Raw genomic sequence first — 22,012 nt, 5'->3', positions numbered from 1 at the left:
CAACTGTGATAGACCTGTGATTTGTGTGTGAGAACAATTTTATCCACATAATTAGAAATGTTCATTCAAACGTGAGTATAAATAAGTTTATAGACTAACAGTGCTTCCTCTATGAAGCTATTGAAATTACATTATAAGAGTTGAATATAATATTTCAGCTAAGAAATAATTAGACTATCAATAGAGTAATCTATATAATTTCACACAACGATCATTTGGTATATAAATGTTTTACTCATTCATCCAATCTGGGGGACACTGCTACCATGGGGTTGTATGAGGGTACTTAACTAGTTAACTCATACGTGCAATTTCTTATGCTGGGGGGGGGGGGGGGGGGGGGGCGGTTGGGCAGGGCTCTCAGAAACATGTAATTGATCCTGGCCCCTAAACTGTCCCTACCACTTTTGGCCTATAACGGAAGGGGGCGGGCCACGATGACGCAAGACTTGCATCACTAAGCCCCGCCCCTCCCTTCAACTTGCCGAACAGACTGGGAGCTTGCCCTGCTCTTCCATTCCTGGAGAGTAGGCAACTATGAGTTAACTTGTGAATTGTAACATGCTGACAGTCCCCTCCCCTCTGTAACACCTTGAAGCTCCCCGTTGTAGATTAAGTGCCTAAGGAGTTTGGCTTACTGTTGCTGCTCGGCAGCTACATCTTGCTGATTTTTATTTAATTTTTTTTTAACCAGAAATGTTTCTTACAAGAAACATAGGTGGCAGTGATGCACTACAGTGCATACACTGACTGGGTAAGTAGTGGAAAAGATTTTCATAACCGAATACCACCTTCTACAGGAGGCGCATAGGACGCTCCATACATAAACTGCTCTGGCAGTTACAAGTAGTGACAGCAGCTTCACTCAGAAGCACTGTCCATGTCCCGCGCTGCCATCAGCCAGAGTGCCTTACACTACAAATGCGGGTGACTATTTGCAAAATCGGATCATACCAATCCTCTGCAGAAGCAGATAGGGGACTGGAAATCACAATACTGGCCACAAATAGACCACCAATCTGACCAGTCCTGCCAGATGTGGGGAAAAACTTCCAGCATTTTTCTTTATTATTGCAAAGTATTATAACTGCCCCCACCCGGCTGCTTCTTAATGCCAGCCGGCTCGCAAAATTTTCTGGGGAGAACTCTGCACAAAAAAAATTCATGAAAGTACTTAACTTCCTCAAAGATATATAAATAAGATAAATATGTACAAGTTCACTATTATTATATTCAGCACATATTTCATGTACATGTATATAGGTATTTGAGATGCTCAGTTTATTAAGTGACATAATGTATAACCATGTTATATACATTTTTCTGTGTACAATGCCCTGTCTAGAGTTACTTGGGCAAAGGAAGTATACTGTGAAACAGGTGTCACATATTTATATCTATTCTCATTGAGGACACTGTTTCGGCTAAAAGCCTAGGGAAAACTGGTATCCTCTTAATTAATTCTGTTCTGCACCTTTTATGACAGTGTTGCCTTCCTAAGGTATAAAGTAAACGGGGAAATGGTTTTGGTGCAGCAGTTACCTAATTACAGGAACAATGGCTGGAAAGGTCAAGAGCATCGGGTAAAAGATTTCATTGGTCTTGGTGAAAATAAAAGACTCTCGTGAGGACTGAAGGACCTGGGGTCGGCTGCGCAAACTGTGGAACATACATATGGTGAGTAGGGCCAGGGTAGCACACCACCCCAGGTGTATATATACTGTGTGGGCAACTGAACTGACATGCAGGTTTGTCAGGCATGTGTTCAGCTACTTGCCAGGCCGGCAGTGATGTTGCTAGTGCTGCTGCCTTTTTCCCCCTGCTTCCATACTGTACTCCCTTCCAAGGGGGACAGGTACCGGCCCCAAAATTAGATACAGGCCTGGGCCTGCTTAGTCACATAGCTGCGGGAGTCCTTCCAGTAGAACCTCTTCGCTCCATGATTAGGGGAGGCCTTAAGTCGGTTGACCTGGTTCTTGGTATCACCTACACAGACACATGTAAGTGTCAGGGGTCCACTCAGGCCCATCCTTGAAATATGTCATGGAAAAAGGGTCTTCTGAATCAGAAGCAGTATGTAGGATTCTGACTCTCCTCGAGGGAGGTTTAAAAAAAGAAAAAAAAAACTCTAGGTACACAGCCATTGTGATTCTGGTGTGGCAGCAGGCTGCCAAGCCTGGGTTCTTGCCTAATTAGAAACATACTTCAAAATACTCAACACTGTGACCCTTATCCTTTGCTGCGTTGAAGTTTTGTACTGCTGGTATCCGGTGCCTCCGGCAGACATGTCCAAGACCACACAGCCACATCCCAGCCCTGATTCATTGCAGGGTCATTAGGGCAATTCAGACCTGGAGACACCAGTTAGCAGTGCTGTTACCAGGCACTACTCCCTATGGCTTACCATTTTCTGAGTTTTGGGGATACAGGTAGGTATGAGGAGACAAAATGTAGCCTCATTTCTTTTAATTGTCTGTAGACAGTTAAAGGCCACTGCACCATTTGATTGAGGTCATCCACTAAGTTGCAGAAATTTCCCAAGTACCCTTTTTCTTTTCAGATTGGGTCTTATGGAGACCAGAAGCTGACCTACATTAAATTGTAGCCAACAGGAGATGAGTACCCTTCTCCTGGGTGGATATTCAGAACAAACTCTGACTCCGAGACTTAAAATTACAACCAGCCACACCATGGCGGTTGGTCTGAAAAAGGTCAGTAGTTCAGAGGCAGATCCCTTTTCGGCCATGAGCCACCCCTGTGGGGGCTGATCCTCTCTCTCATTGGAGGCACCCAGAGTCCTTGCTTCCGGAGAGTTTCAAGAGCTTGTGTTAGATCCTACTTTATTCAGTACCGACACAATTACACAGGATCCCACAATCAGATACAGCAAGGCTTGATTCTTTTTGGTCCCATGGGTCAAGGGAGGGAAGTTTTACTACATACTTCTCGGCATCCCTAGCCAGCTAGGACATTCAGTCCCATTCTCTACTTGCGATCTTTCATTCCGGATCTCTTCCCAACCCTTGGGTTAAGATCGACTGTGGTATCTGTTCTTCCATTGATATCTGAAATGCCCCTTATCTGGGAGCAGTATAGGGATGGGACTGGTAGTACATGGAGAAGGTAGTAGAGCATGCTCTAGCTACCCCATGCACTGACCTCTTGATAGGGCAGTACTTCCTGGACTAGTGTTTCAGTTCTTGGGATTATTTCCGAGTGAGGATTACACCAGCAGGTGAAAATGGGCTGGAACTACAGGAGTCCCTGTCTCCCAGCATTTTGAGGGATGTCCACCCATTACAGCTCCATCGGGTTAGCCTTTAGGCCTCTTCTCAGTTTACAGTAGGGTCCTTGTTTTCTCAGGGTTTGGCCCTTCCTGTGAACATGGGGCCATACAAAGACCATGATGGTATAGCCACCTAGCTGCGGCCCACGGGGGTTGGAATTCGTCCGCACTGGACGACATTCTCAAGGCAGGTTCAAACTTGCATGCTATAGCAGCACCCTACCCGTACAAAAAGGTACGTGACTACAGAAGTGACCGTTTTATCTCTCTCCAGTCCAGTAGGTTCCCTCAATGGGAATGATCTTATGGAACTCATTCTGGGTACTAACGCCACGGACTTCGGATGCTGGGTTGTGTTCTGGTAGGGCAGGCTAAATTTTGATCGTCATTGTCCTTTGTTTCCAGTCGTGAGGTTCTTGGGAAATGGTCTCCTACTTCGTTATACTCCCTTTTGGGATGTTACAATCCTACTCATTCCGGGGATCTCATAAAAAATGCCTTCCACTCTCAACCGGTTAGTCCATACGCTACATTTTCCACACTCTTATCAAGAGGAGGTCCTTCTTGTAATGGTTATGATATGATGGAATGTCCCACATTGGTATAAATTCCGCCCACTTCACAATAATACCCAATTTGTACTTGACTTGCTTTCTATTCTGAGGAAGCCCCTACTGTAGGGGTTAAATGCGTTGAAGAGAAGGCAAAGTTACATACTTTTTCTACATACTATTACTAGAATCTGTTTGCTTCCACATGTTTGCTGTGAAATGCAAGATACTGCATGCGTTTCATGCGTTGATGCCAAATACTGGAAGTTCGGCTTTTGGAACGCAAGGTGCGTTACAGGAAGTTCAATGAACAGTCATTAGTAAGCAGTGCGCCGCAGAAGTCAGGGATAGGACTCAGCCCACGGAGCACCTGACAGTCTTGAGTGACCCTACGCTACAGAAATCACCACTAAGAACATCATTAAACAGCGTGAGTCCGCCTACATTTTTTGCGCATGCACCAATCTGAATTACATTTTTGACCAGACTTTGGATATTAGCATTCCCACACACCACTGACGAGTGTGGGTGTGGATTCCATTGACCAGTTTGGATTGGAATATTAAATACAGATTTGCAGATTAAGAACAGTTAATCCTTTAAGGATTTTTCTTTGATGAAAATAGATCTATAGTAGAGGTATTTTGAATATTGTATCCATTGCATGTTTAATTAGAGTTTTTACTATTGCATATTTTTGCTGCATTGGAATATTAAATATATTAAAGAATTTTGTTGGATCCAGCTGGAAATACCCATTATCAAGATATTTATACGGTTTTTTTTTTAGGTTGTCACGATACATTCAGCTTTATTCCATTTGTTCTATATATTCAGTTTGCGCCGTGGGAGAAACATTGTTTTGGTCCATGCTTATTGGGTAAATTTCTGGAAACCGTTCCCACACTGGCATCCTTATATACATTTTAGAGCAGCGCTGTTTTCCCTAAACAACATATTTCTTATAATGGTTGCCTGATATGGGACCATCTCACGATAGACAAGGCCTTGACCCACGCCATATGGTACATGGTGACACTGATACTGGCCTATGGGGGTGGAGAACAGTGGTCCTTCACCACAAGGGCGCTCGGCATACACCTTCAGGTACCTGATCATTGAGAATCTTCTACAGATATATTTGGACCATAGGATCATATTACTGCCCCAGCAGGGGTCTCGGTCATTCTGAAATTGTTCCAGTCCTCCTTCATTATGACAATGCCAGGGTTGTGGCATATGTCAACGGACGGAGCGGGACCAGGAATGTATCAGGGCGTTCCTATACAGCCCTATCCATTCGGTTGACTTTTGTCAAAGCAGTCCCGCTGGGAAAAGGGATCATCTCCACGCAAATCTTCAGAGGCTGTGCTGGCAGTGGATTTAGCTGATATACATCGATTTAGCTGATATACATCTCAGAGGTCTCGACAGGGTCACCAGGACCCGGATTCTGTTCAGGACCAGGGTTCCTACTGTTGAGGTGGTCGTCATGACCATGCACTGGAAATCCAAAATGGAACACCCGTTACCCCCCACCCCCTCACCCACTGTGCAGATTTCCCGAATCTCCAGAGGATCTACAGAAGTGACCCTTCTTAGATTTCTGCTGATTTCAAATTGGGCCCGTAGGATAAGGATGCAGTATTCTTCATGCTAGATCCGGGAAGAAGAGGGTCTTCTTCACACGGACCTCCTCCTTTGGGGCCCCTTCAAGCCGGATACCTCCTCGGCAACCCCCTTGTTCAAGACATTATGGCCGGCTTCTGCTAGTTAAGAAGATCGTCATTCAGTATAGAGGCCACCGTTTGGGTAGGTCAGGAAGCCTGTGGCTACAGCAGTACCACAGAAAGTGCAGTGTTGTGGAGGGGGGGGGCGGGTGAACGTTAGTCCATCACACAATTACAATTAGGGTGTCAGCTCATCCTCTTGGACTTGCTCTGTTGAGAAAGGGCTGTGAATGTGCAAGAGTTGCGGAACTCTCTTTAAGGATTCTGCTCACACCTCCACGGTTCCTTCCGCGACACCTGGAGATGGCCCTTACTCCTTACCACCTTTATTAAAGCTACGGGTTCAGCGAAGTGTGGTTACCACGTGACAGTGGAGTTCCTTGACCAGGACCTTGGTATGCAGGTTATTAGGGCGGCCTCACCCTTGCCGGTATCCCTTATTCCCCTTTATGCCATGTCAGGGCTGTGGTCCACAGTACTTTAATTCAGCATACATGGCTTTATAAGGTTCAAATTGAATCTTTTTCGAACCTTCGACACGTGACTGCGTCTTTGGACCTTATCTCAGCGTTTTGTCTCTTTAACATATGGGTCATGCACTCTACCTTATGTAGTGTGGCTGTCCAACTTAGCATGAACCATTCAAGTAGAAGCCAGTCCTACTAAGATAGGGAAAGGCTGACTGCTAAGTTCCCATTGTCGGGAACTTCTGTCCTCTGTCCATCATGTCCTTTAGGTTAAGCGGCCTATGTCAAATTGCCTTGGCACTTTTTCCACCCATTCTGTGGAGGTAAAACTGGGCTGCACTTAATGGTGCTACCGCAATCGGTTCGTCCGAGCAGTCACATAGTCCTCTGGCTGCAATTTCACATAGGTAATCTAGTTACTAGTGGGCCGCTGGTTTTTGGCCGTAGTTGCGTGCTGGGTTATCCAAGGGGCTGCTTTAGAAAGTACCCATGGTAGCAGTGTCCCCCAGATTGGATGAAAAAGAGGAGTTTTATACTTACTATAAATCCGTTTCTCAGATTTCATCTGGGGGACACTGCTGCGTTCCCTCCCTTCTGCTTTTCTGCTGTTTAGTCTACGGTGGTTTGACTCCCCTTCCTTGGGGCTTTAGAATTACACTAAGGTGCTACAGGAGGTTGCAGAGGGGGAGGGTACTGTCAGTATATTACAATTAACAAGTTAACTAGTTAAGTGCCAACTCCACGCTCCCCTCATACAACCCCATGGTAGCAGTGTCCCCCCAGATGGAATCAGAGAAACGGATTTATCGTAAGTATAAAAATCCTCTTTTAACTCTCTAGTATTTACAGAACTATTGCACATTTGAGATTTCTCAGATTTGAGATTGATTTTAATATTGACTAATACATTTTTTTAATTTTTAATAATCCTTTTGGACCTTTAGTGCTCTGGTATGAACATTATTTTCTCATCTTGTCCTTTTGAATTGAAATTTATTAATGTTCAAAGAATCACCATCCACAAGAATAAAGTAAAACACGTTTAAATATATTTTATATTAGTAGATCTTGGCTCTAGTGCAGATTTGTGATTTTTGTGGTGTTCGTTATCTGAGGCCTAATGGCCTGGAACAAAACCAATTTGATTTCGATGTACTATAGTGGGAAGAATAGTATTTAATCAATTGGCAGGGGTTTTTACGAAAATGTTTTAAATTTACATTCTACATCTACATTCAATAGTTAAATTGGACTATAACTAACACAAGAGTTGGGATATCTGCCTGTTTGAGAATAACCACAATGTTAAGCCATAGTAGCTGATTTGAAAAAGGCCTCTTGTAGGATAGCATTAAAAAGTTCTGTCAAGAAGCGGAATTGGATTTCAGAGACTTTTTATTTATACTATGAAGCAGTGAGACCATCCGGTCATGACAATCATTAATTGATTTAATGTCTTGTGTTGTCTCTTCAAGTGACAGATCTGCATTCAACATTAATAAATTCTGCTGGGTTACTTTGGGAAAGTTGCTAATTTTTGTATAGGTATAAATTCCACTGTCACCCGTGGGAGGGTTGTTTCTTTTTCTTTAGTACTGCCCCCAAATTAAAGTCCCTTAAATAGTGGCTTAATATGAGCTTCCCACCTGATCCAGGCAATTATAAACCTGAAAAAACTCCTTATTACTTATTCTAATTTCTTGAACGATGAGCAGGTTAAGAAGACAGTCATCTAGGCGCCAACAATATTGATGAGGCAAAGTCCCTGCTATATCAAACGCAAAATAAACTGCAGAATGATTAGTCCAAGAGAGAAGGGTATTCCCTAACTCAGTGACTTAGAGTTAGTCCACAAAAAATATATGCTTGTTGCTACAGACACAGGGTATATACAGTGGTAGAGGGTGTATTGTTGCTGACTGCCATCATTTCAAGAGTGATGCAAAATTCCTCTGATTTCTAATATTAAGGTTATACCGAGGTTCCAACTGAACATGGAGGCCATTTTGTCCCTGTAGGATTAGCTGAAAGATAACTTTGAACAAATGACTGCCTGTGGCTGTTCCTGAGCTTGTAAAATTACTCGGTAGCCTGCAATCTATTTCTTTCATAGTGATGGGCATGGCTCAAAGAAATTTTTACAAAAGCTTAAAAACATACTCCACTGAATCTGATTGGCAGCAGATCCTTTTTTATTTTTATTAGTTTTTTTCTATTAGCTTATTTTCCCAACATGCTAGGTCCAAATTATTTGACATATTTGATCTGAATCCTCTATTCTCTATCACTCACAAGTACTTTTTTTATTATTCTTATTATTATTATTTATTTATAGGGCGCCACTAGGTATCCCTAGCACCATACAGAGACAGACAGAAACACGGTACAGGGTGAGAGAGCACGGAACAGTTAACAAAAAGCACAGTAACTCAAAAGCTCAAAGTACAGCTAGATGAAAGGTGAGAGCCCCCGGGGGTAGAGAGAGGGGAAGAAGGGCCTCACGGAAGAGACAAGGAGCTGGAGAGCAGAGTTAAGGTGGTGGAGAACAGGAGGAGAGGAGGCCCTGCTCGAAGGAGCGTACAATCTATGGGGACGGTAGGACGGACAGACGCAAGGGTAGGAGGAGGAAAGGGGGGAGAGCGGAGGCATAGACGGAGAGGACTTGGACGTATATTTACTATGCAACTGTTCCATAGAACTGCCGATTCGCAGCGGTTTGAAGGCATTTTCTTTTAATAGCAATTTTATTAAAAATAAAACCCGATGGGCTTTGTCTTTAATAAAAGTGCAGTTTTAATAAAAATACATTCAAAGCACCGATTCTAAGGAACTGCCTCATAGTAAATATACCCCTTGGACAACAACTTAAACCACACTTTTTTACATGAAGGGCCATTCCCCATGACTTATAGATTTGCAGGTTTTGCTGCAGTCCTGGAGATATGCAAATGTTTTCTAAATCCTGGAATGTTGTTGGTGGCAGCTAAATAGACAAGCTGCTGAATTTGTAGATCAGATTTATCTCCCTAGACTAGACTTTTGGAAATATTTATTGGTATATTATTGTTAAAGTAGGCTGTAGTATATTGAGATTACAAAATTGTGCGTCCCTTATTTGCATGCATCGACGCCCTACTTTTTCTGCAAGGTGAATGTAGAGTACTATGCCATATTTGAGGAGTCTGAGAAATCATTCAAATTGTCCCTATGCCTGTACATTGGGTACTTAAATGAGTATTTTGTTTAAAATGCATAGTGTAACTATTGTGTGTTGGAGGGAATACATTCTAGCCATTTCATGGCAACAATATTTATTTTATCATAGATTGGTGTGGCATTCTACGAGATGCTACTGAATGTGGATCAATGCAGCACACACCTGAATTTCATGGATCCCATCTGTGACTTCCTTTACAACATGAAATACATGTTTACAGGAGACAGCATTAAAGAACAAGTAAGTAGATTTTTCTTATTATTTAAAGCCATTGTACTGTATTTTCTGCACTTGTATTTTTAGTTTGCAGGGGATGTCCCAAGAGGTAACTAAAGTATTAATTTCTACTCTTAACATTCTTACATATGGTACAGTGCTTGTATAGTATGGTTTTTGTTTTTAATGTATAGCGTAATAAGCTATTACTATCAGAGTAACTTTTTGTATTGCATTTCATAGTGAGATATAATTAAATATAAAAGAAAATAGATGTCAGAATGGTGTCTTCTGGTGATTTCATTATTAAAAAATAGTAGAATGGCTTCTTGGAATCTGGATAAGTCTGATGATCTGTTATACAGTCCCTCATCATTATAGCCACATTTGCTCTCTAACCCTAAGCCTCTCAATTATGCTGTAGAAGATTTGGTCAGGTTGGCATCATGTTCCATAAATACATTGATATTGGGATCACATCTAAGGCATGATAGACTTTGTAACCAAAGTCAAATTCACCAGCGGTCCTGGAGGCAGTCTAAAATAAAACTTAAGTACCGAATAGGTAGAACAAAAGTGAGCTTGCTGAACAGTGTTTGTCCATCACTGTTTCAAATCTCCCAGGAGGAAGCATCGGTAGCACGGTTTCCCAGTCAAATGTAGATTTACATAATGACCCCAAAAAAAGGCAAGAGAGTTTGAATAGTATTGTCAAATTACAATTTATAATAAAAAATTTTAACGCATACAAAAGACAGAGTAATTTTGTTTATATGTGTTTCATTCAGACTCCTTTTGACACTTTTAGATGTAGACTTAGTGTTGCATAAATAAACACAAACAAAAAATACAGAATAAAGATACATTCAAATCCAAAAAAAAGTACAGTAAAATGCAGATACTCTTTCTATTTCATCCTATCTGTTGGATACCGTTGAGATGAGGGCACATAATGTGAGCACTAAATAGTTTAAAAAAAAAAAAAAGTTTTTCCCCCTTTCTGACCTTAACTCCTCCTCAGTTTATCTTAAGTGCCCAAGGAGTTGGTTAGGTTTCAGTGGTATATAGGAATACTAGACCAGCGCCTGTCCCGAGTAGTCCTTTAGGCAAGTCCTAGTTGCAACCTGGAGGAGGACTGGAGGACCCCTAAACTTGATGCACAAAAAATAAAATAATAATGTCTATTTAAAAAAAAAATTATCCTAGCAGAATATGCTCACCTCAAATATGGTGATGTAGAGAGACATAACTCTGTTCTGTGAAGTTTGACTCCCATCAATTGCAAACATCAAACAATAGATTTTGGGATTTTATTTTACAATATCTAGAAATGTTTTATTTAATCTACAAATAAAATGCTAACATAGTGTAGTACAATCACATTCATATAGGTTAAAACAGAAGGAATGCACTCAGATGTGGAGCCGGAAATTCATACTTTTGATTGATTTAAAACTATCCCGAACTCCAGTCTCAGGAATAGTGTGTCATCTCCCATCCTACAGTGTCTCTATAGTTTTCCATTAACATCCACTTCTTACATGTTTTGTGAGATGCTGTTGACTTCATTCGTTAAGTGGGGATTGTATTCAGATTAATGATTTTAAAGTGTTTGTTAGCATCTGATTGATGAAATCCGATTTCAAACCCAGCAGTCAAAGAATCATACTACTCCCATTTTTAAACCTTTTAAAAACTATTACATTCGCTAAACAGTCTAGGATGGGAGGTGAAACAAGGGCACTATTCCTGAGCATGCAGAATTAGGTGGAGTAGGTAGCACCCTGATGAAAAGGGATCTAGAGTTGTCTCTTTTCCTTCGGCTTCTTATTTATCTGAACTGGAGAGAAATTGGTTAAGGCAGATAAAAAAAATTCCTATGGCGTATCACTTATCCACTGAAGACATGGCTAAATGAGAACAACTACCAAAGGTGGACACTCCCATAGCTCACCTCTCTAAGTCTACAACACTACCCATACCTGGCGCAGCTTCACTCACGGATGGAATGGACATGACATATGAAAACATTTTGATGTCCATTTATGTGGCCGTTGGTGCTATGCACAGGTTTATGCTAGCATAATTGTGAGTTACCAAGGCCTTGGAAAAATGGTCTGATCAGCTTCTGGAGGGCTTGCAGTCTGATTGACCTAGATCAGAGTTGCTACTGCTGGCGGAACATATCAAATGAAGCATGTTGAATGTAGAGTAATTTTATAATGATTCATACTCATCTATTTTATTCTGTGCTCAAACAGGCAAAATTTCATTCATTCAGAGCATGGAGCCACTAAAATTGCTTCAGAATCATAGTTGCTGTGGATGCCATGTAAACTAAACTAAAACTCTTAATTACGCACTGTTTAACATTGAGCAGTTAGTCTCGGATCATATATCTATGCAGAATAAAAATATTAATGCTGTATCTGTGTTTCAGAACATGATGATCACATGCGTGTTAATAGGTCATTGGAAAAATGTGCAATGTTAAAATATGGGTAGCAGTTGCTGCTTTTATGCGAATTCCTTAATAATATTAGACATAGTCCCCATAATCTTCGAGAATACCTAATGTGTGCATATTTATGTATAGATCTGCTAAGTATAAGAATTAAGGCAATGTCAAACCATAAACGTGTATCTATATATGCCTCAGTTGGACAATTACGGGCTACCTTTGCACAACATTCAGATAAAATCTATAAATCTATTAAATTATTTAGATAGTTACGAGGTGGCTTTTTTTTTCTTTTTTTCTTAATTCTATTATTAAGGCCTTTGGGGTGGATTGTTTGCAGTGGTGATATGCAGTACATTTCTGTTGTAGTCATTTTTGCTGCAAATCGCTTACTGTCTCTCTATATTACTTGTTCAATCGCTGTAATAGTGAGAAGCTTAGGGAGAGCAAAGTATTTCCTGCTGAATGGCTCTTAATTTTTTCTCCTTCTTCCACTCTGGGGGGCACTACTATAATGGGGTTGTATGAGGGCGCATGGAGTTGGCACTGAAATAGTTAACTAAACTTGCTGCTTCTGACGCCTTTTCCTCTGTCCTCTGCAACCCCATAGACCCCGGTTTTGTTTAAGTGCCCAAGGAGTTGGGCTGTGTATTTTGTGGATATCTTAGTATTTTATTGTTTTATTAGAGCTGTTATCTAGGATAGGAATGGAAGTGTGTAATTCTTTACACTATTCCTGTTAGTTTTGAATGGAACACAGTTCAGTTTTTTTCTTAATTGTTTTTTTTTTTTTTTTTTTAAACTGCCACTGCAGTCTCCCGGTGGGCCCGGTGCTGTCTTTGGTAGAGAGCGCCGGCATCGGTCAGTTGAGTGGCCATTTTGGGAGATGCCAAGTCCTCTGTTGAGGGAGCACTTGGATCTCTTTCGGACACTTGAGAAGCAGGCTGATCCTGCGAGCATCGCAGCACAAGCAGATAACGGAGCTGCACGATGGATTGTAAACGACAGATGGCAAGCATCTCAGTGGGCAGAGTAAGAGTGATCTTCCCCAGAGATGCAGAACCATCCAGGGAGGGGAGTGGTTGAGACAGCCCCTCACCTGTTGGTATGCCCAGAAGCGGGAGAATTTTGCATCAGAATCAGCTCCTCAGATGGACTCCTCAATATTACCGGAGTGCCTGTCTGCTGCTGGCTCTCTTTCCCTGACTTTTCTGACAGGAAGAAGGCCGAGTACCCTGTGGGAGACGTTTTATTCTGGGCAGCATATCATATTTTGACTAGGGCATATTGGGCATCTGTATACTCCGCACCTAGGATTCCGTCTTGAGTTTATTTAATATATGCTTTCTTAACACAGGCGCTGCCTTTACTGTTTTGGGGCCATAGGCCAGGGTCAGAACTAGTAACTGTTTTACCATGATTATATGTGGTGCTCACAGATTCTGCATTTTCTTTTTGGTAAATAAAAAGGAGAGAGACTATATATTTATAAGAATAGATGTGCATAGAATACATATACTTTTTAGATACAGTGTTACCTAATTACTGTTTTGAGGCTATTAGGCAGGGTCAGAACAAGTAATTGAACTACTGTGTTGTCTTGTGGTGCATTTGGTTAACTATTTCAATGCCAATTCTCACTGTATTGTTTTACATAAAAAAAAAAATGATAAGCAGGACTAAAAATGTCTGAAAAGGACAAGAGTTGTTATGTTACATTTTTTACCTGCTCAAAATGCTTTGCCAAATTTCCTGCCCGGCAGCAGGACCAGGGGGCCTTTTGTGCACAGGGTGAAGCAGGGAGCCAGGGCGGGCAGTCCCAGGGGCCCTTCGACTGTCGTGGAGGAGCCTACCTGGGTGTCCTCTTTGGCACAGCCAGTTTCTATGCTAGCACAGCTTATCAACCGCCAAGCAGAAGTTACTGCCGCATCTATAAATGTTAATCTGGTTACCTCCTCAGCAGTCTCCAGTAAGGCGGTTAATCCTGTTTCTTCTGAGGGTTCAGGGAGTGAGGTCCTACAGGTCTTCCCGTCTCTCTGTTCAAGGTTACTCAGGCTGAGCCTGCGTGGTCATCGTCTCTGTGAAAGTGTTTGGAGCGTCTTAACAGGTTTGACACTTGGCACCTAGGGCCAAGCGCTCCTGCCTTTCTCAGTCTCGGTTGGTTTCAGAATCAGAGGGTTCATCTGAGGAGAAAGGTGAGTTGGTGGAGGATTTTCATTCTACACACTTGGGTGACTGGGCTGACACTGACAGAAGCCAGGGCATTCAGGATTTGGTTATGGTGGTGCGTGAAACACTTGAATGAGTGGAGGAAGACGTGGGTCTTCCTAAGCAGGTGCTTTTTAAGCGTAGTAAGCCCAGACCGGTTTGTTTTCTGTTATCGTGGAGCTAACAGAGATTGAGGAGTCCGTCTGGAAGCAGCCGGGCAAGAAGTTTTCGGTTTCTCGCAGCTATACAATGCTTTACTCTCTGCAGGAGGTAGCTTGTTGGGAGCACTTACCCAGAGTGGATACTCACATTTCCAGGTTAGCCTGGCATACTACCTTGCAGGTGCCAAGCTCGGCGATCCTTCAGGACCTAACTTACCACAAGATAGGGGGGTTTCTTAAGAAAATCCTCCTTGCGGCCGGTAGACCTTCAATCCCTTCGATTTACCGTAGGCAATTCCCATTTCCAGTTTCGGCGCTTCTCTTCGGTCTTTCTACTGCTTCCAGAGTTTTCGCAAAGATTATGTCAGTAATGCTGGCAGGTCTGCGTGCCCAGGGGGTGAACATAGTTTCATACCTGGATGATTTACTCATTGAGACCTCTTCAGGCTCTCTCCTGTACCAGCATCTTTCTCTGATTCTTCGTTTTCTGGAGGAGCACGGGTGGGTAATCAGTTATCTGAAGTCCCAGTTGGAACCCTTCCAGAGGATGATGTTCTTGGGACTGCTGATGAACACTTCTCTCCAGCGAGTTTACTTACCAGAGCAGAAGATTTGCTCTGTTCAGAGCTTGGTCCGGCTACTCCTGGATCATCCGTGGCCTTCTATTCCTTACGGTCGGTTCCATTCGTGTGTCTTCCACTGGATCTTCTGAGACAGTGGTCGGGATCTCCTCTTAATCTGGAGACCCAGTGGATTCGACTCTCCGAAAGAGCCCGTCTGGCGTTGGCATGGTGGCTTCCACAGGAGCATCTGATAACTGGCAAGTCCTTTGCTCCATGGACTTGGACCATAGTAACGATGCCAATCTGTGAAGATGGGGGGCGGTGGTTCTCCCTCTTCGTCTTCAGGGTCTATGGATCGACAAGGAGGCTCTGCTATCGATCAACATTCTCAAATTATTATGTTAGCCCTTTAGAGAGCACAAGCTTTCCTTTAAGCCAGTTCGGCTCCAATCAGACAATGCCACGGCGGTGGTGTATGTAATCTGTCATGGAGGAATAAAGAGCTCAGGAGCCATGCAGGTGGCGTAACAGATTCTGGCTTGGGTAGAAGACTGTGTTCTAGCGATATCTGCAATTTTCATTCCTGGTGAGACAACTGAGAAGGCACGCAATCCTTCTGGGCGAGTGGTCCCTGCACCCTCAGGTTTTCCAACAAGTGGTCAACAGATTGGGTCTTCTGGATCTGATAGCGTCCAGGCACATCCATCTAATGCCAAGATTTTGCGCAAGAACCAGAGACCCTGTGGCGGTGGATGTGATGTCAATGTGGTTGGAGTTTCGGTTGGGATACCTCTTTCCACAAATTCCCAATGCTTACGCGAATTCTACAGCAAGTAAGGTTGGGAGGTCTTCCGGTCATTATGGTGGCACCAAATTGGCCCAGGCGTTTTTGGTTCGCAAACATCTTGTTCATGGCCGAAGGACCGGGCTTGTCTCTTCCCCATCAGACCCAATTCTTCTTAGTCAGGGACCCTTCCAGCACCCAAACTTACCTCTGTTGGCTTTAATGGGGTGGCTGTTGATGATTTAGGGGTTTCTCTGGAGATTTAGGGGTTTCTCTTCTAGTGTAGTGGAAACTCTCATGAAGGCTCGGAAACCAGTGTCCGCCAAAATCTATCACAGGGTGTGTAATATTTATGTGCAATGGTGCAAGAGAAGGCGTCATAGTTCTGCATCTTTCAGTCTAGACTGGTTTCTGGCTTTTCTTCAGGATGGGTTGAAGGAGGTTTAGGTCTCTGCGCTTTTTCCGATGCTGTTTGGCTTGTCTTCCCGATGTACATACTTTTCTTCAGGGAGTGCTGCATGTTCAGCCTCCTCACATTCCTCCTCTGGCTTCGTGGGACCTGAATTTGGTCCTTGATGTCCTCCAGCCGCCTCCATTCAAACCATTGAATCGGTAGATCTACATTTCTTGACGTGGAAGGTGGTGTTTTTGTTGGCCATTGCTTCTGCCCAAATGGTGTCTGAGCTAGAAGCCTTGTCCTGTAGGGTTCCCTATCTGGTGTTCCACGAAGATAGGGCAGTTCTTAAAACCATGCCTACCTTTTTGCCAAAGGTAGTTTCTGGTTTTCATATTAACCAGGAGATAGTGGTTCCGGCTTGTCAGGAAGGAATTCCTCCCTCCGTCCCTCCTTCGGTCTGTCTGGATGTTGTCCATGCCTTGAAGGGTTATGTGGATAGGACTTCTTCCTGTTGGAGGACCTACTCTCTGTTTGTACTTTTATAAGAGATGGTGGCCAGCTACAAGCAGACCATTTCTTGTTGGATCTGGTCTATGATTAAGCATGCCTATGTGTGTGTAGGAATCGAGCTGTGTCTCAGGTTCTCACAGCGCAGTTTACATGGGCAGTGGGGGCCTCTTGGGCTGTTTGCCACAGAGCCTGGGCTGTGTAGGGCAGCGACCTGGTCCTTTGTCCATACCTTTACTTGTTTTTATCCAGTTCAACATTTTTGCGTCTTCGGACGCCAGTTTTTGGCGCAGTGTTTTGCGGGCTGGTGGACCAGTTCTCTCCCTTAGGGACTACTTTAGAAGGTCCCTATGGTAGCAGTGTCCCCCAGAGTGAATAGAAGAAGATTTTTGTACTTACAATAAATCTTTCTCCGATTTCATCTGGGGGACACTGCGTTCCCTTCCTTTTGCTGGTCTGCGGTTTATTTTATATTGTGTACTCTTTATTTGGGACTTTAGTTTTACTGAGGTCTATGGGGTTGCAGAGGTGAGGAGTCAGCAGCAGCAAGTTTAGTTGTTAACTATTTAAGTGCCAACTCCATATGTCCTCATACAACCTCATGGCAGCAGTTAGTAGTTAGAGATATATTAAATGCCTTTTGCAGATAACCTGCACCTTCCATAGTGGGTGCATGGAGGTCTGTCCTCACTTTGAATACTCTCTGGCCGTTTGTCAGGTATTAACAGGCTTTCTGACCAGAAGTGATGTCACACTCGTGTCCCTTCCAATTTTTCTGTATCAGGGGGAAGAATAAACAATGCTTGTAAAGTTTGTATGTGTCTGTATGTCTTTTATATGTATATAATGATCTGTAGCTTCTCTCATTACATAAATAAAAAATATTTTAGAAAAATGGTTAACAAAATCTGCAAATTTTTTTTTTTAAAAGACTTTGATTTGCTGTATGTGTAAAATAAAATCATTAACAGGCAAGAGTTGGATACATAAAGGCGACACTTGAACACAAGAGAATAGGCGTGAGCAGAACAATAAATAGTGCAATATCACTATAGCGTGTACATAATGCAAATGTAGTTGGGGAAGGACAAAGGAAAAATGTTTGTATTTCTCTGTATATTGTGTATATATATATATTGTATACCCATTGCTCGTTTCAAGACATTTAAAATTGGATACAGAATTTTTTTTTAACTTTTACATAAAATATACTTGATATACTTTTAACATATATTGTTGGATAGAACAGGATCATTGATTATCTTTCTCCTCTGCCAACTTCCTTCTTCTCTACATAGACCCCAAGTTGGGCATACCTTTCTTTTTTTTTTTTATATGCTCTCCTTCTTGCTGTTTCATCTCTCTAAACCTGACTCTTATGGTCTTCCACCTTCTTCCTTCCTTCCTTTACTATTTAGTACTAAGTTATTCATGTTTTCTTTGTTTTGTTTTTTTAACAAATGTAGAATTTCTTTGTAAGATGATGGTTGATGTATTGTAAAATAAAATTGATGGCAACGTATTAAATTTTAAAATACAGTAGTAGCACAGGTACCCAACATAACCAATAGAGGATTCTTTGAACAGTGATTGTTTGGTGATCTGAGTAAAGCGATCTTGCCCGACAAGACGAGCAATAATAAAAAAATAAAATAAAACATGAAATGATTTGTATAGACTGGAAACTTCTGCTTTAAAATCAGTTTCTCCAGAAGGAGTACTTTGTCATTGTCCATTTGAACAACTGAATGCCAAGATTTCCCACTTTTTAACTTGCTAACCATAAGCTGTGTCAGGATAACTGAAAATAAATGAATGTAACTTAATGACAGAAAAATTAATTGCCCTCTTTTCTATTTCAGGCTGAAAAGATAATCTTCAACTTACGACCGGCTTTAAAACTGCGCTTGCGTTTCATAACACATATAAGCAAACAGGAGCCAGCCCCTGCACCACCACCACCAATGAATACTGGGTCCCCAGCCCCACAGACCAGCCAGGTGCATGTTAATGTTACTCTGCCTGTTACCCAGTGACAAGTACCATCCGCAGATTACATCTTTGTTTTAACCAAAATCATTGGAAGAACTTTCTCAGCTTTTGAAATGGAAACCGTTTTTCTTTGTGTTTTTTGAAGAACGATTAAATAAGCCAGTAGTGGTGATCTGTCTGTTTTTACCATTTTTTTTTATTTTTAGGTTATGTAAGAGATCGGCCAACAGATTGAGACTTCTTACACTTAAAAGACTAAAATATTTATAAAACCGTAATTGGTCACTATTTTATTGTAGGTTACATTCAACTCATTTTGATACAATTTTAACTGACATCTGCCACCTGAGCAGATGTCAGTTCTTTAAACATTTTTTCAAAAAGCATAAACCCTTTAACTTCTGCATTTTGTAAACCAAGTGACAGGAAAACATAAGTACTGCTAAGTGGAAACGAGGACCTGTAACATGTACATTGTGTTGACAAAAAAATAGTAATACTGTGATACCTACTGGTAGGTAGATATAGAAAGCATATTGCTACTTTTGCTTGTGTGTACATGTGGGTGGGTATTTAATTGTTTGAATGACAACTAAACCCCAATATAAAATTTTCATGTAAAATGCAAGAAGATTATCCAGTCCTTTTATTTTTTTTTTGGTGGTTTTATTATGGGAAAACAGCATAAATGTCTTTTCAGTTAGGGGTAGTACCAAACTTGTTAAGCGAGTTGCATTCTAGAAATTAATCGGATAATATAATGTTTGGGACAGTTCATTGTATCTTATTGTAATCCTGTAATCAGTGTATGACTGACAGACCTGACATAGACCCATCTCAATAGGTGGTTCTGTGGACTGCTGGCATGTTAATAAGGTTACAGATAGTCTGAATGAGTTAGTGATCCAGGTATTCCATTAATAGCGGAGAATTAAAACAGTAAGTTATATGCATTATATACAAACAAGATTACTTGGTGATAAAAAGGTACATTGATTTGAAATACAGTCATTTGGCCCATGCATTACAATAACTGACTTGCTTTTTCATGATACAACCCCTTTAAATTATTGAATGTTGCAGAGGTCTGCTGTTTGACTGCCAATGTTGGTTTTGATAAATATGACAGGAAGAAGGATATCAAAGCAAAAGCTTGTTTGTTTTGTTTTGTTCTTTAATCTTGCTCAATACAATTTGGCTGGATTACCAAGCGGACAAATATGTTGCATACTTGCATATATGCTTTATTTTCCACCACAAAGCAGCAATATAAAAATAACTCTTATGAATTAAAATGCATTGTTTCCCTTTAAAGGTTTATGATTTAGCTCAGTAACTCACAGATTTGAATATGTTTATGATCAGTTAAACCCACTATTGCACATTAAGGCAAATATATTTTTTGTATGAAGGTTGTTCCGCTAATGAAATGTAAATACAGAAGGAAAAGACAGTTGTATCTACTTGCTTGAACGCACATAGCTTTTGAACTCAAGGGGACAGAAGTATGTGTCCATCTCCATGAATTTTTTTTCGTTACAAGTACATGAATTGTAGACTTTTTCAATGTTTGTAAAAAATAAAATGTTTTTGTACTTTCCTTGTCCTTTTTAGTAAAAACCTAATAGTATTTAATTTTGTGTTGTGTACTATATGTGAAGTTGTCATTTTGTTCACTATTTGATTTCAGGTTGTACTTAAATGTAGATCAGCTCTGGGCTTTTCTGCTCTATTATGCTGAACAGTATTTTTTGCACCTGGAAATGTGTCCATAAATTACATCACTCCAAAAGACTTCAACCCAAATGGCACATTTGCTCGAACATACAATTAAGAGATATAAAATATGTTCTTTAATCCATAGTAACCAACATATTGTACTTCATCAGTTTGTAGTTGACTGATCAGGCCAATTTTTGCTTTGTTTGTATTGGCTACAGCAGTGAGGGGCAACATGAAGTAGCTGAAGGGTCACACAGAGGAAGGAGGGAGTGCCTTGTGCAGAGGAGGTCACATGAAGCGGAAGTCGACTGCCCCCTGTTCAAAGAAGATCAGGACCAGCCGGCTGGGGGACTTCAGGCCGCATGTTGCCTACCACTGGGTTACAACATTTTTGTGCTATTTTCAGTCTGTTAAGATTTTGTTGGGCATGTTACACCAGTGTGCCAATTTGATTGTGTGTATTAACTTTTAATGTGCACATGCACAATGAGTTGTATTTCGAATGCACTGAGCAGGACTTCAATGCAATGAAAAGCATACATGCATTTTTGTGTGCTTTTATATGTTCTTTTGCATTCAGGATCAACAGAAACAGTGAGGGGAATATGCAGAGCAGGACGCAATGATTAAGGCCCAAAGGTGGGCAAGCACTGACATACTATGCAGTGCTGTGCATTGAGGCAATATTGACATAAATCTCATATAATTACATGAAATAATTATGGCCCTACCAAATGAGCTTACAATCTGAGTGGAGGTGTGGAGAACACTTGATACATAAGAGTATTAGAAGGAAAAGTGCAGGGGCTATTGTAAGGCTGCAGCATTATAAAGCAGTCAGTAGCATCTGGCATTTCTGTGTAGCTTCCAGTGGGGCAGTACTGTTGGAATGAGGAGAGGCAGCAGAAGGCCGGAACACAAAAAAATGAATAGCTTTTGCCTTCCATAACTGTCCTTCTAGTTCTAAAGAAGGCTTTCACTTTCTTGTTTCACAGGCACACTTGTGATTATCCACCAGCTTGGAGTAGCAGTGTGTCTACCGTTTTTGGTAACAGAGCCAGAAGATCTGTTAAACATGTTGGATGGCACCTGTTGTCACTAAATAGGCAGTGGAGATCACCAAAGAATGACCAGAAATGGCTGCATCAATGACAGTTGCACTTACTAGGTCCAACAGCTGTCCTGAGAAAGTAGAGCTTCTAAACAACCTTGACCTTGTGATGACACTCTGCAACACTACTATGTAATTTCCCACTGCCTTCAGCCATTTTATCTGTTTTGTATTTGTAAATAGATGATTATGTGGGAGGTAAGGCGCAGAGCTGATCTAAAGTGCAGCCATCTCTAACTGGCATGTCCATGCCACCATGTGATGCCACACCCCAATCCTGACTTCTGTTGCATACTTTTTTTTTTTTAAACAGTGGTAAATAGCAGTGGTAAATACTGGTACATGGTATAAATCTATACAAAGACAGATGATGAATGATTTTTTTTTAAAAAATGAACAATTAGGCGGGAATTGAATTGTAAAAAATTTGCACAAGTTGCCTCGAACGACAGAGACAAATCGCACAGATCCTCTTGATTTTTTTTTTACAGAATTAGAGCTCATTTTTGCTCGCAACCCATAGAGGTGCGAGCAAACATGAGCATTACTTTTTACTGTGCAACTGTAAAAATGTGCGGCAGTGATGTTCTGAGGAACATCGCGGCCAATTGAGTTCCCCTCCATGGCCGTGAATGTCTT

At 41.6% G+C, this 22,012-nt stretch overlaps 1 protein-coding gene and 1 non-coding gene across 3 annotated transcripts in view; both read left to right on the top strand.

The window, feature by feature from the left end:
- MED23 (mediator complex subunit 23) overlaps nucleotides 1-20,175 on the top strand; it is a 122,553-nt gene extending 102,378 nt beyond the window's left edge. For both annotated transcript variants that reach the window (XM_075203083.1, XM_075203082.1), the window contains 2 exons: nucleotides 9,360-9,491; nucleotides 18,411-20,175. In XM_075203083.1, coding sequence (XP_075059184.1) covers nucleotides 9,360-9,491; nucleotides 18,411-18,584 — 306 coding nt within the window. In that variant the 3' untranslated portion in view covers nucleotides 18,585-20,175. The remainder of the gene's footprint in view (nucleotides 1-9,359; nucleotides 9,492-18,410) is intronic.
- LOC142146866 (U2 spliceosomal RNA) lies at nucleotides 3,009-3,199 on the top strand. Its single transcript, XR_012690045.1, has one exon. It is a non-coding gene; the product is annotated as a U2 spliceosomal RNA (small nuclear RNA).
- Nucleotides 20,176-22,012: the final 1,837 nt, after the last annotated feature.

This window comes from Mixophyes fleayi, chromosome 3, assembly GCF_038048845.1.
Source record: "Mixophyes fleayi isolate aMixFle1 chromosome 3, aMixFle1.hap1, whole genome shotgun sequence".
Lineage (NCBI taxonomy): Eukaryota > Metazoa > Chordata > Amphibia > Anura > Limnodynastidae > Mixophyes > Mixophyes fleayi.
Note: the sequence above shows the minus strand (reverse complement) of the source record. Positions and strands in the feature narration are given on the sequence as shown.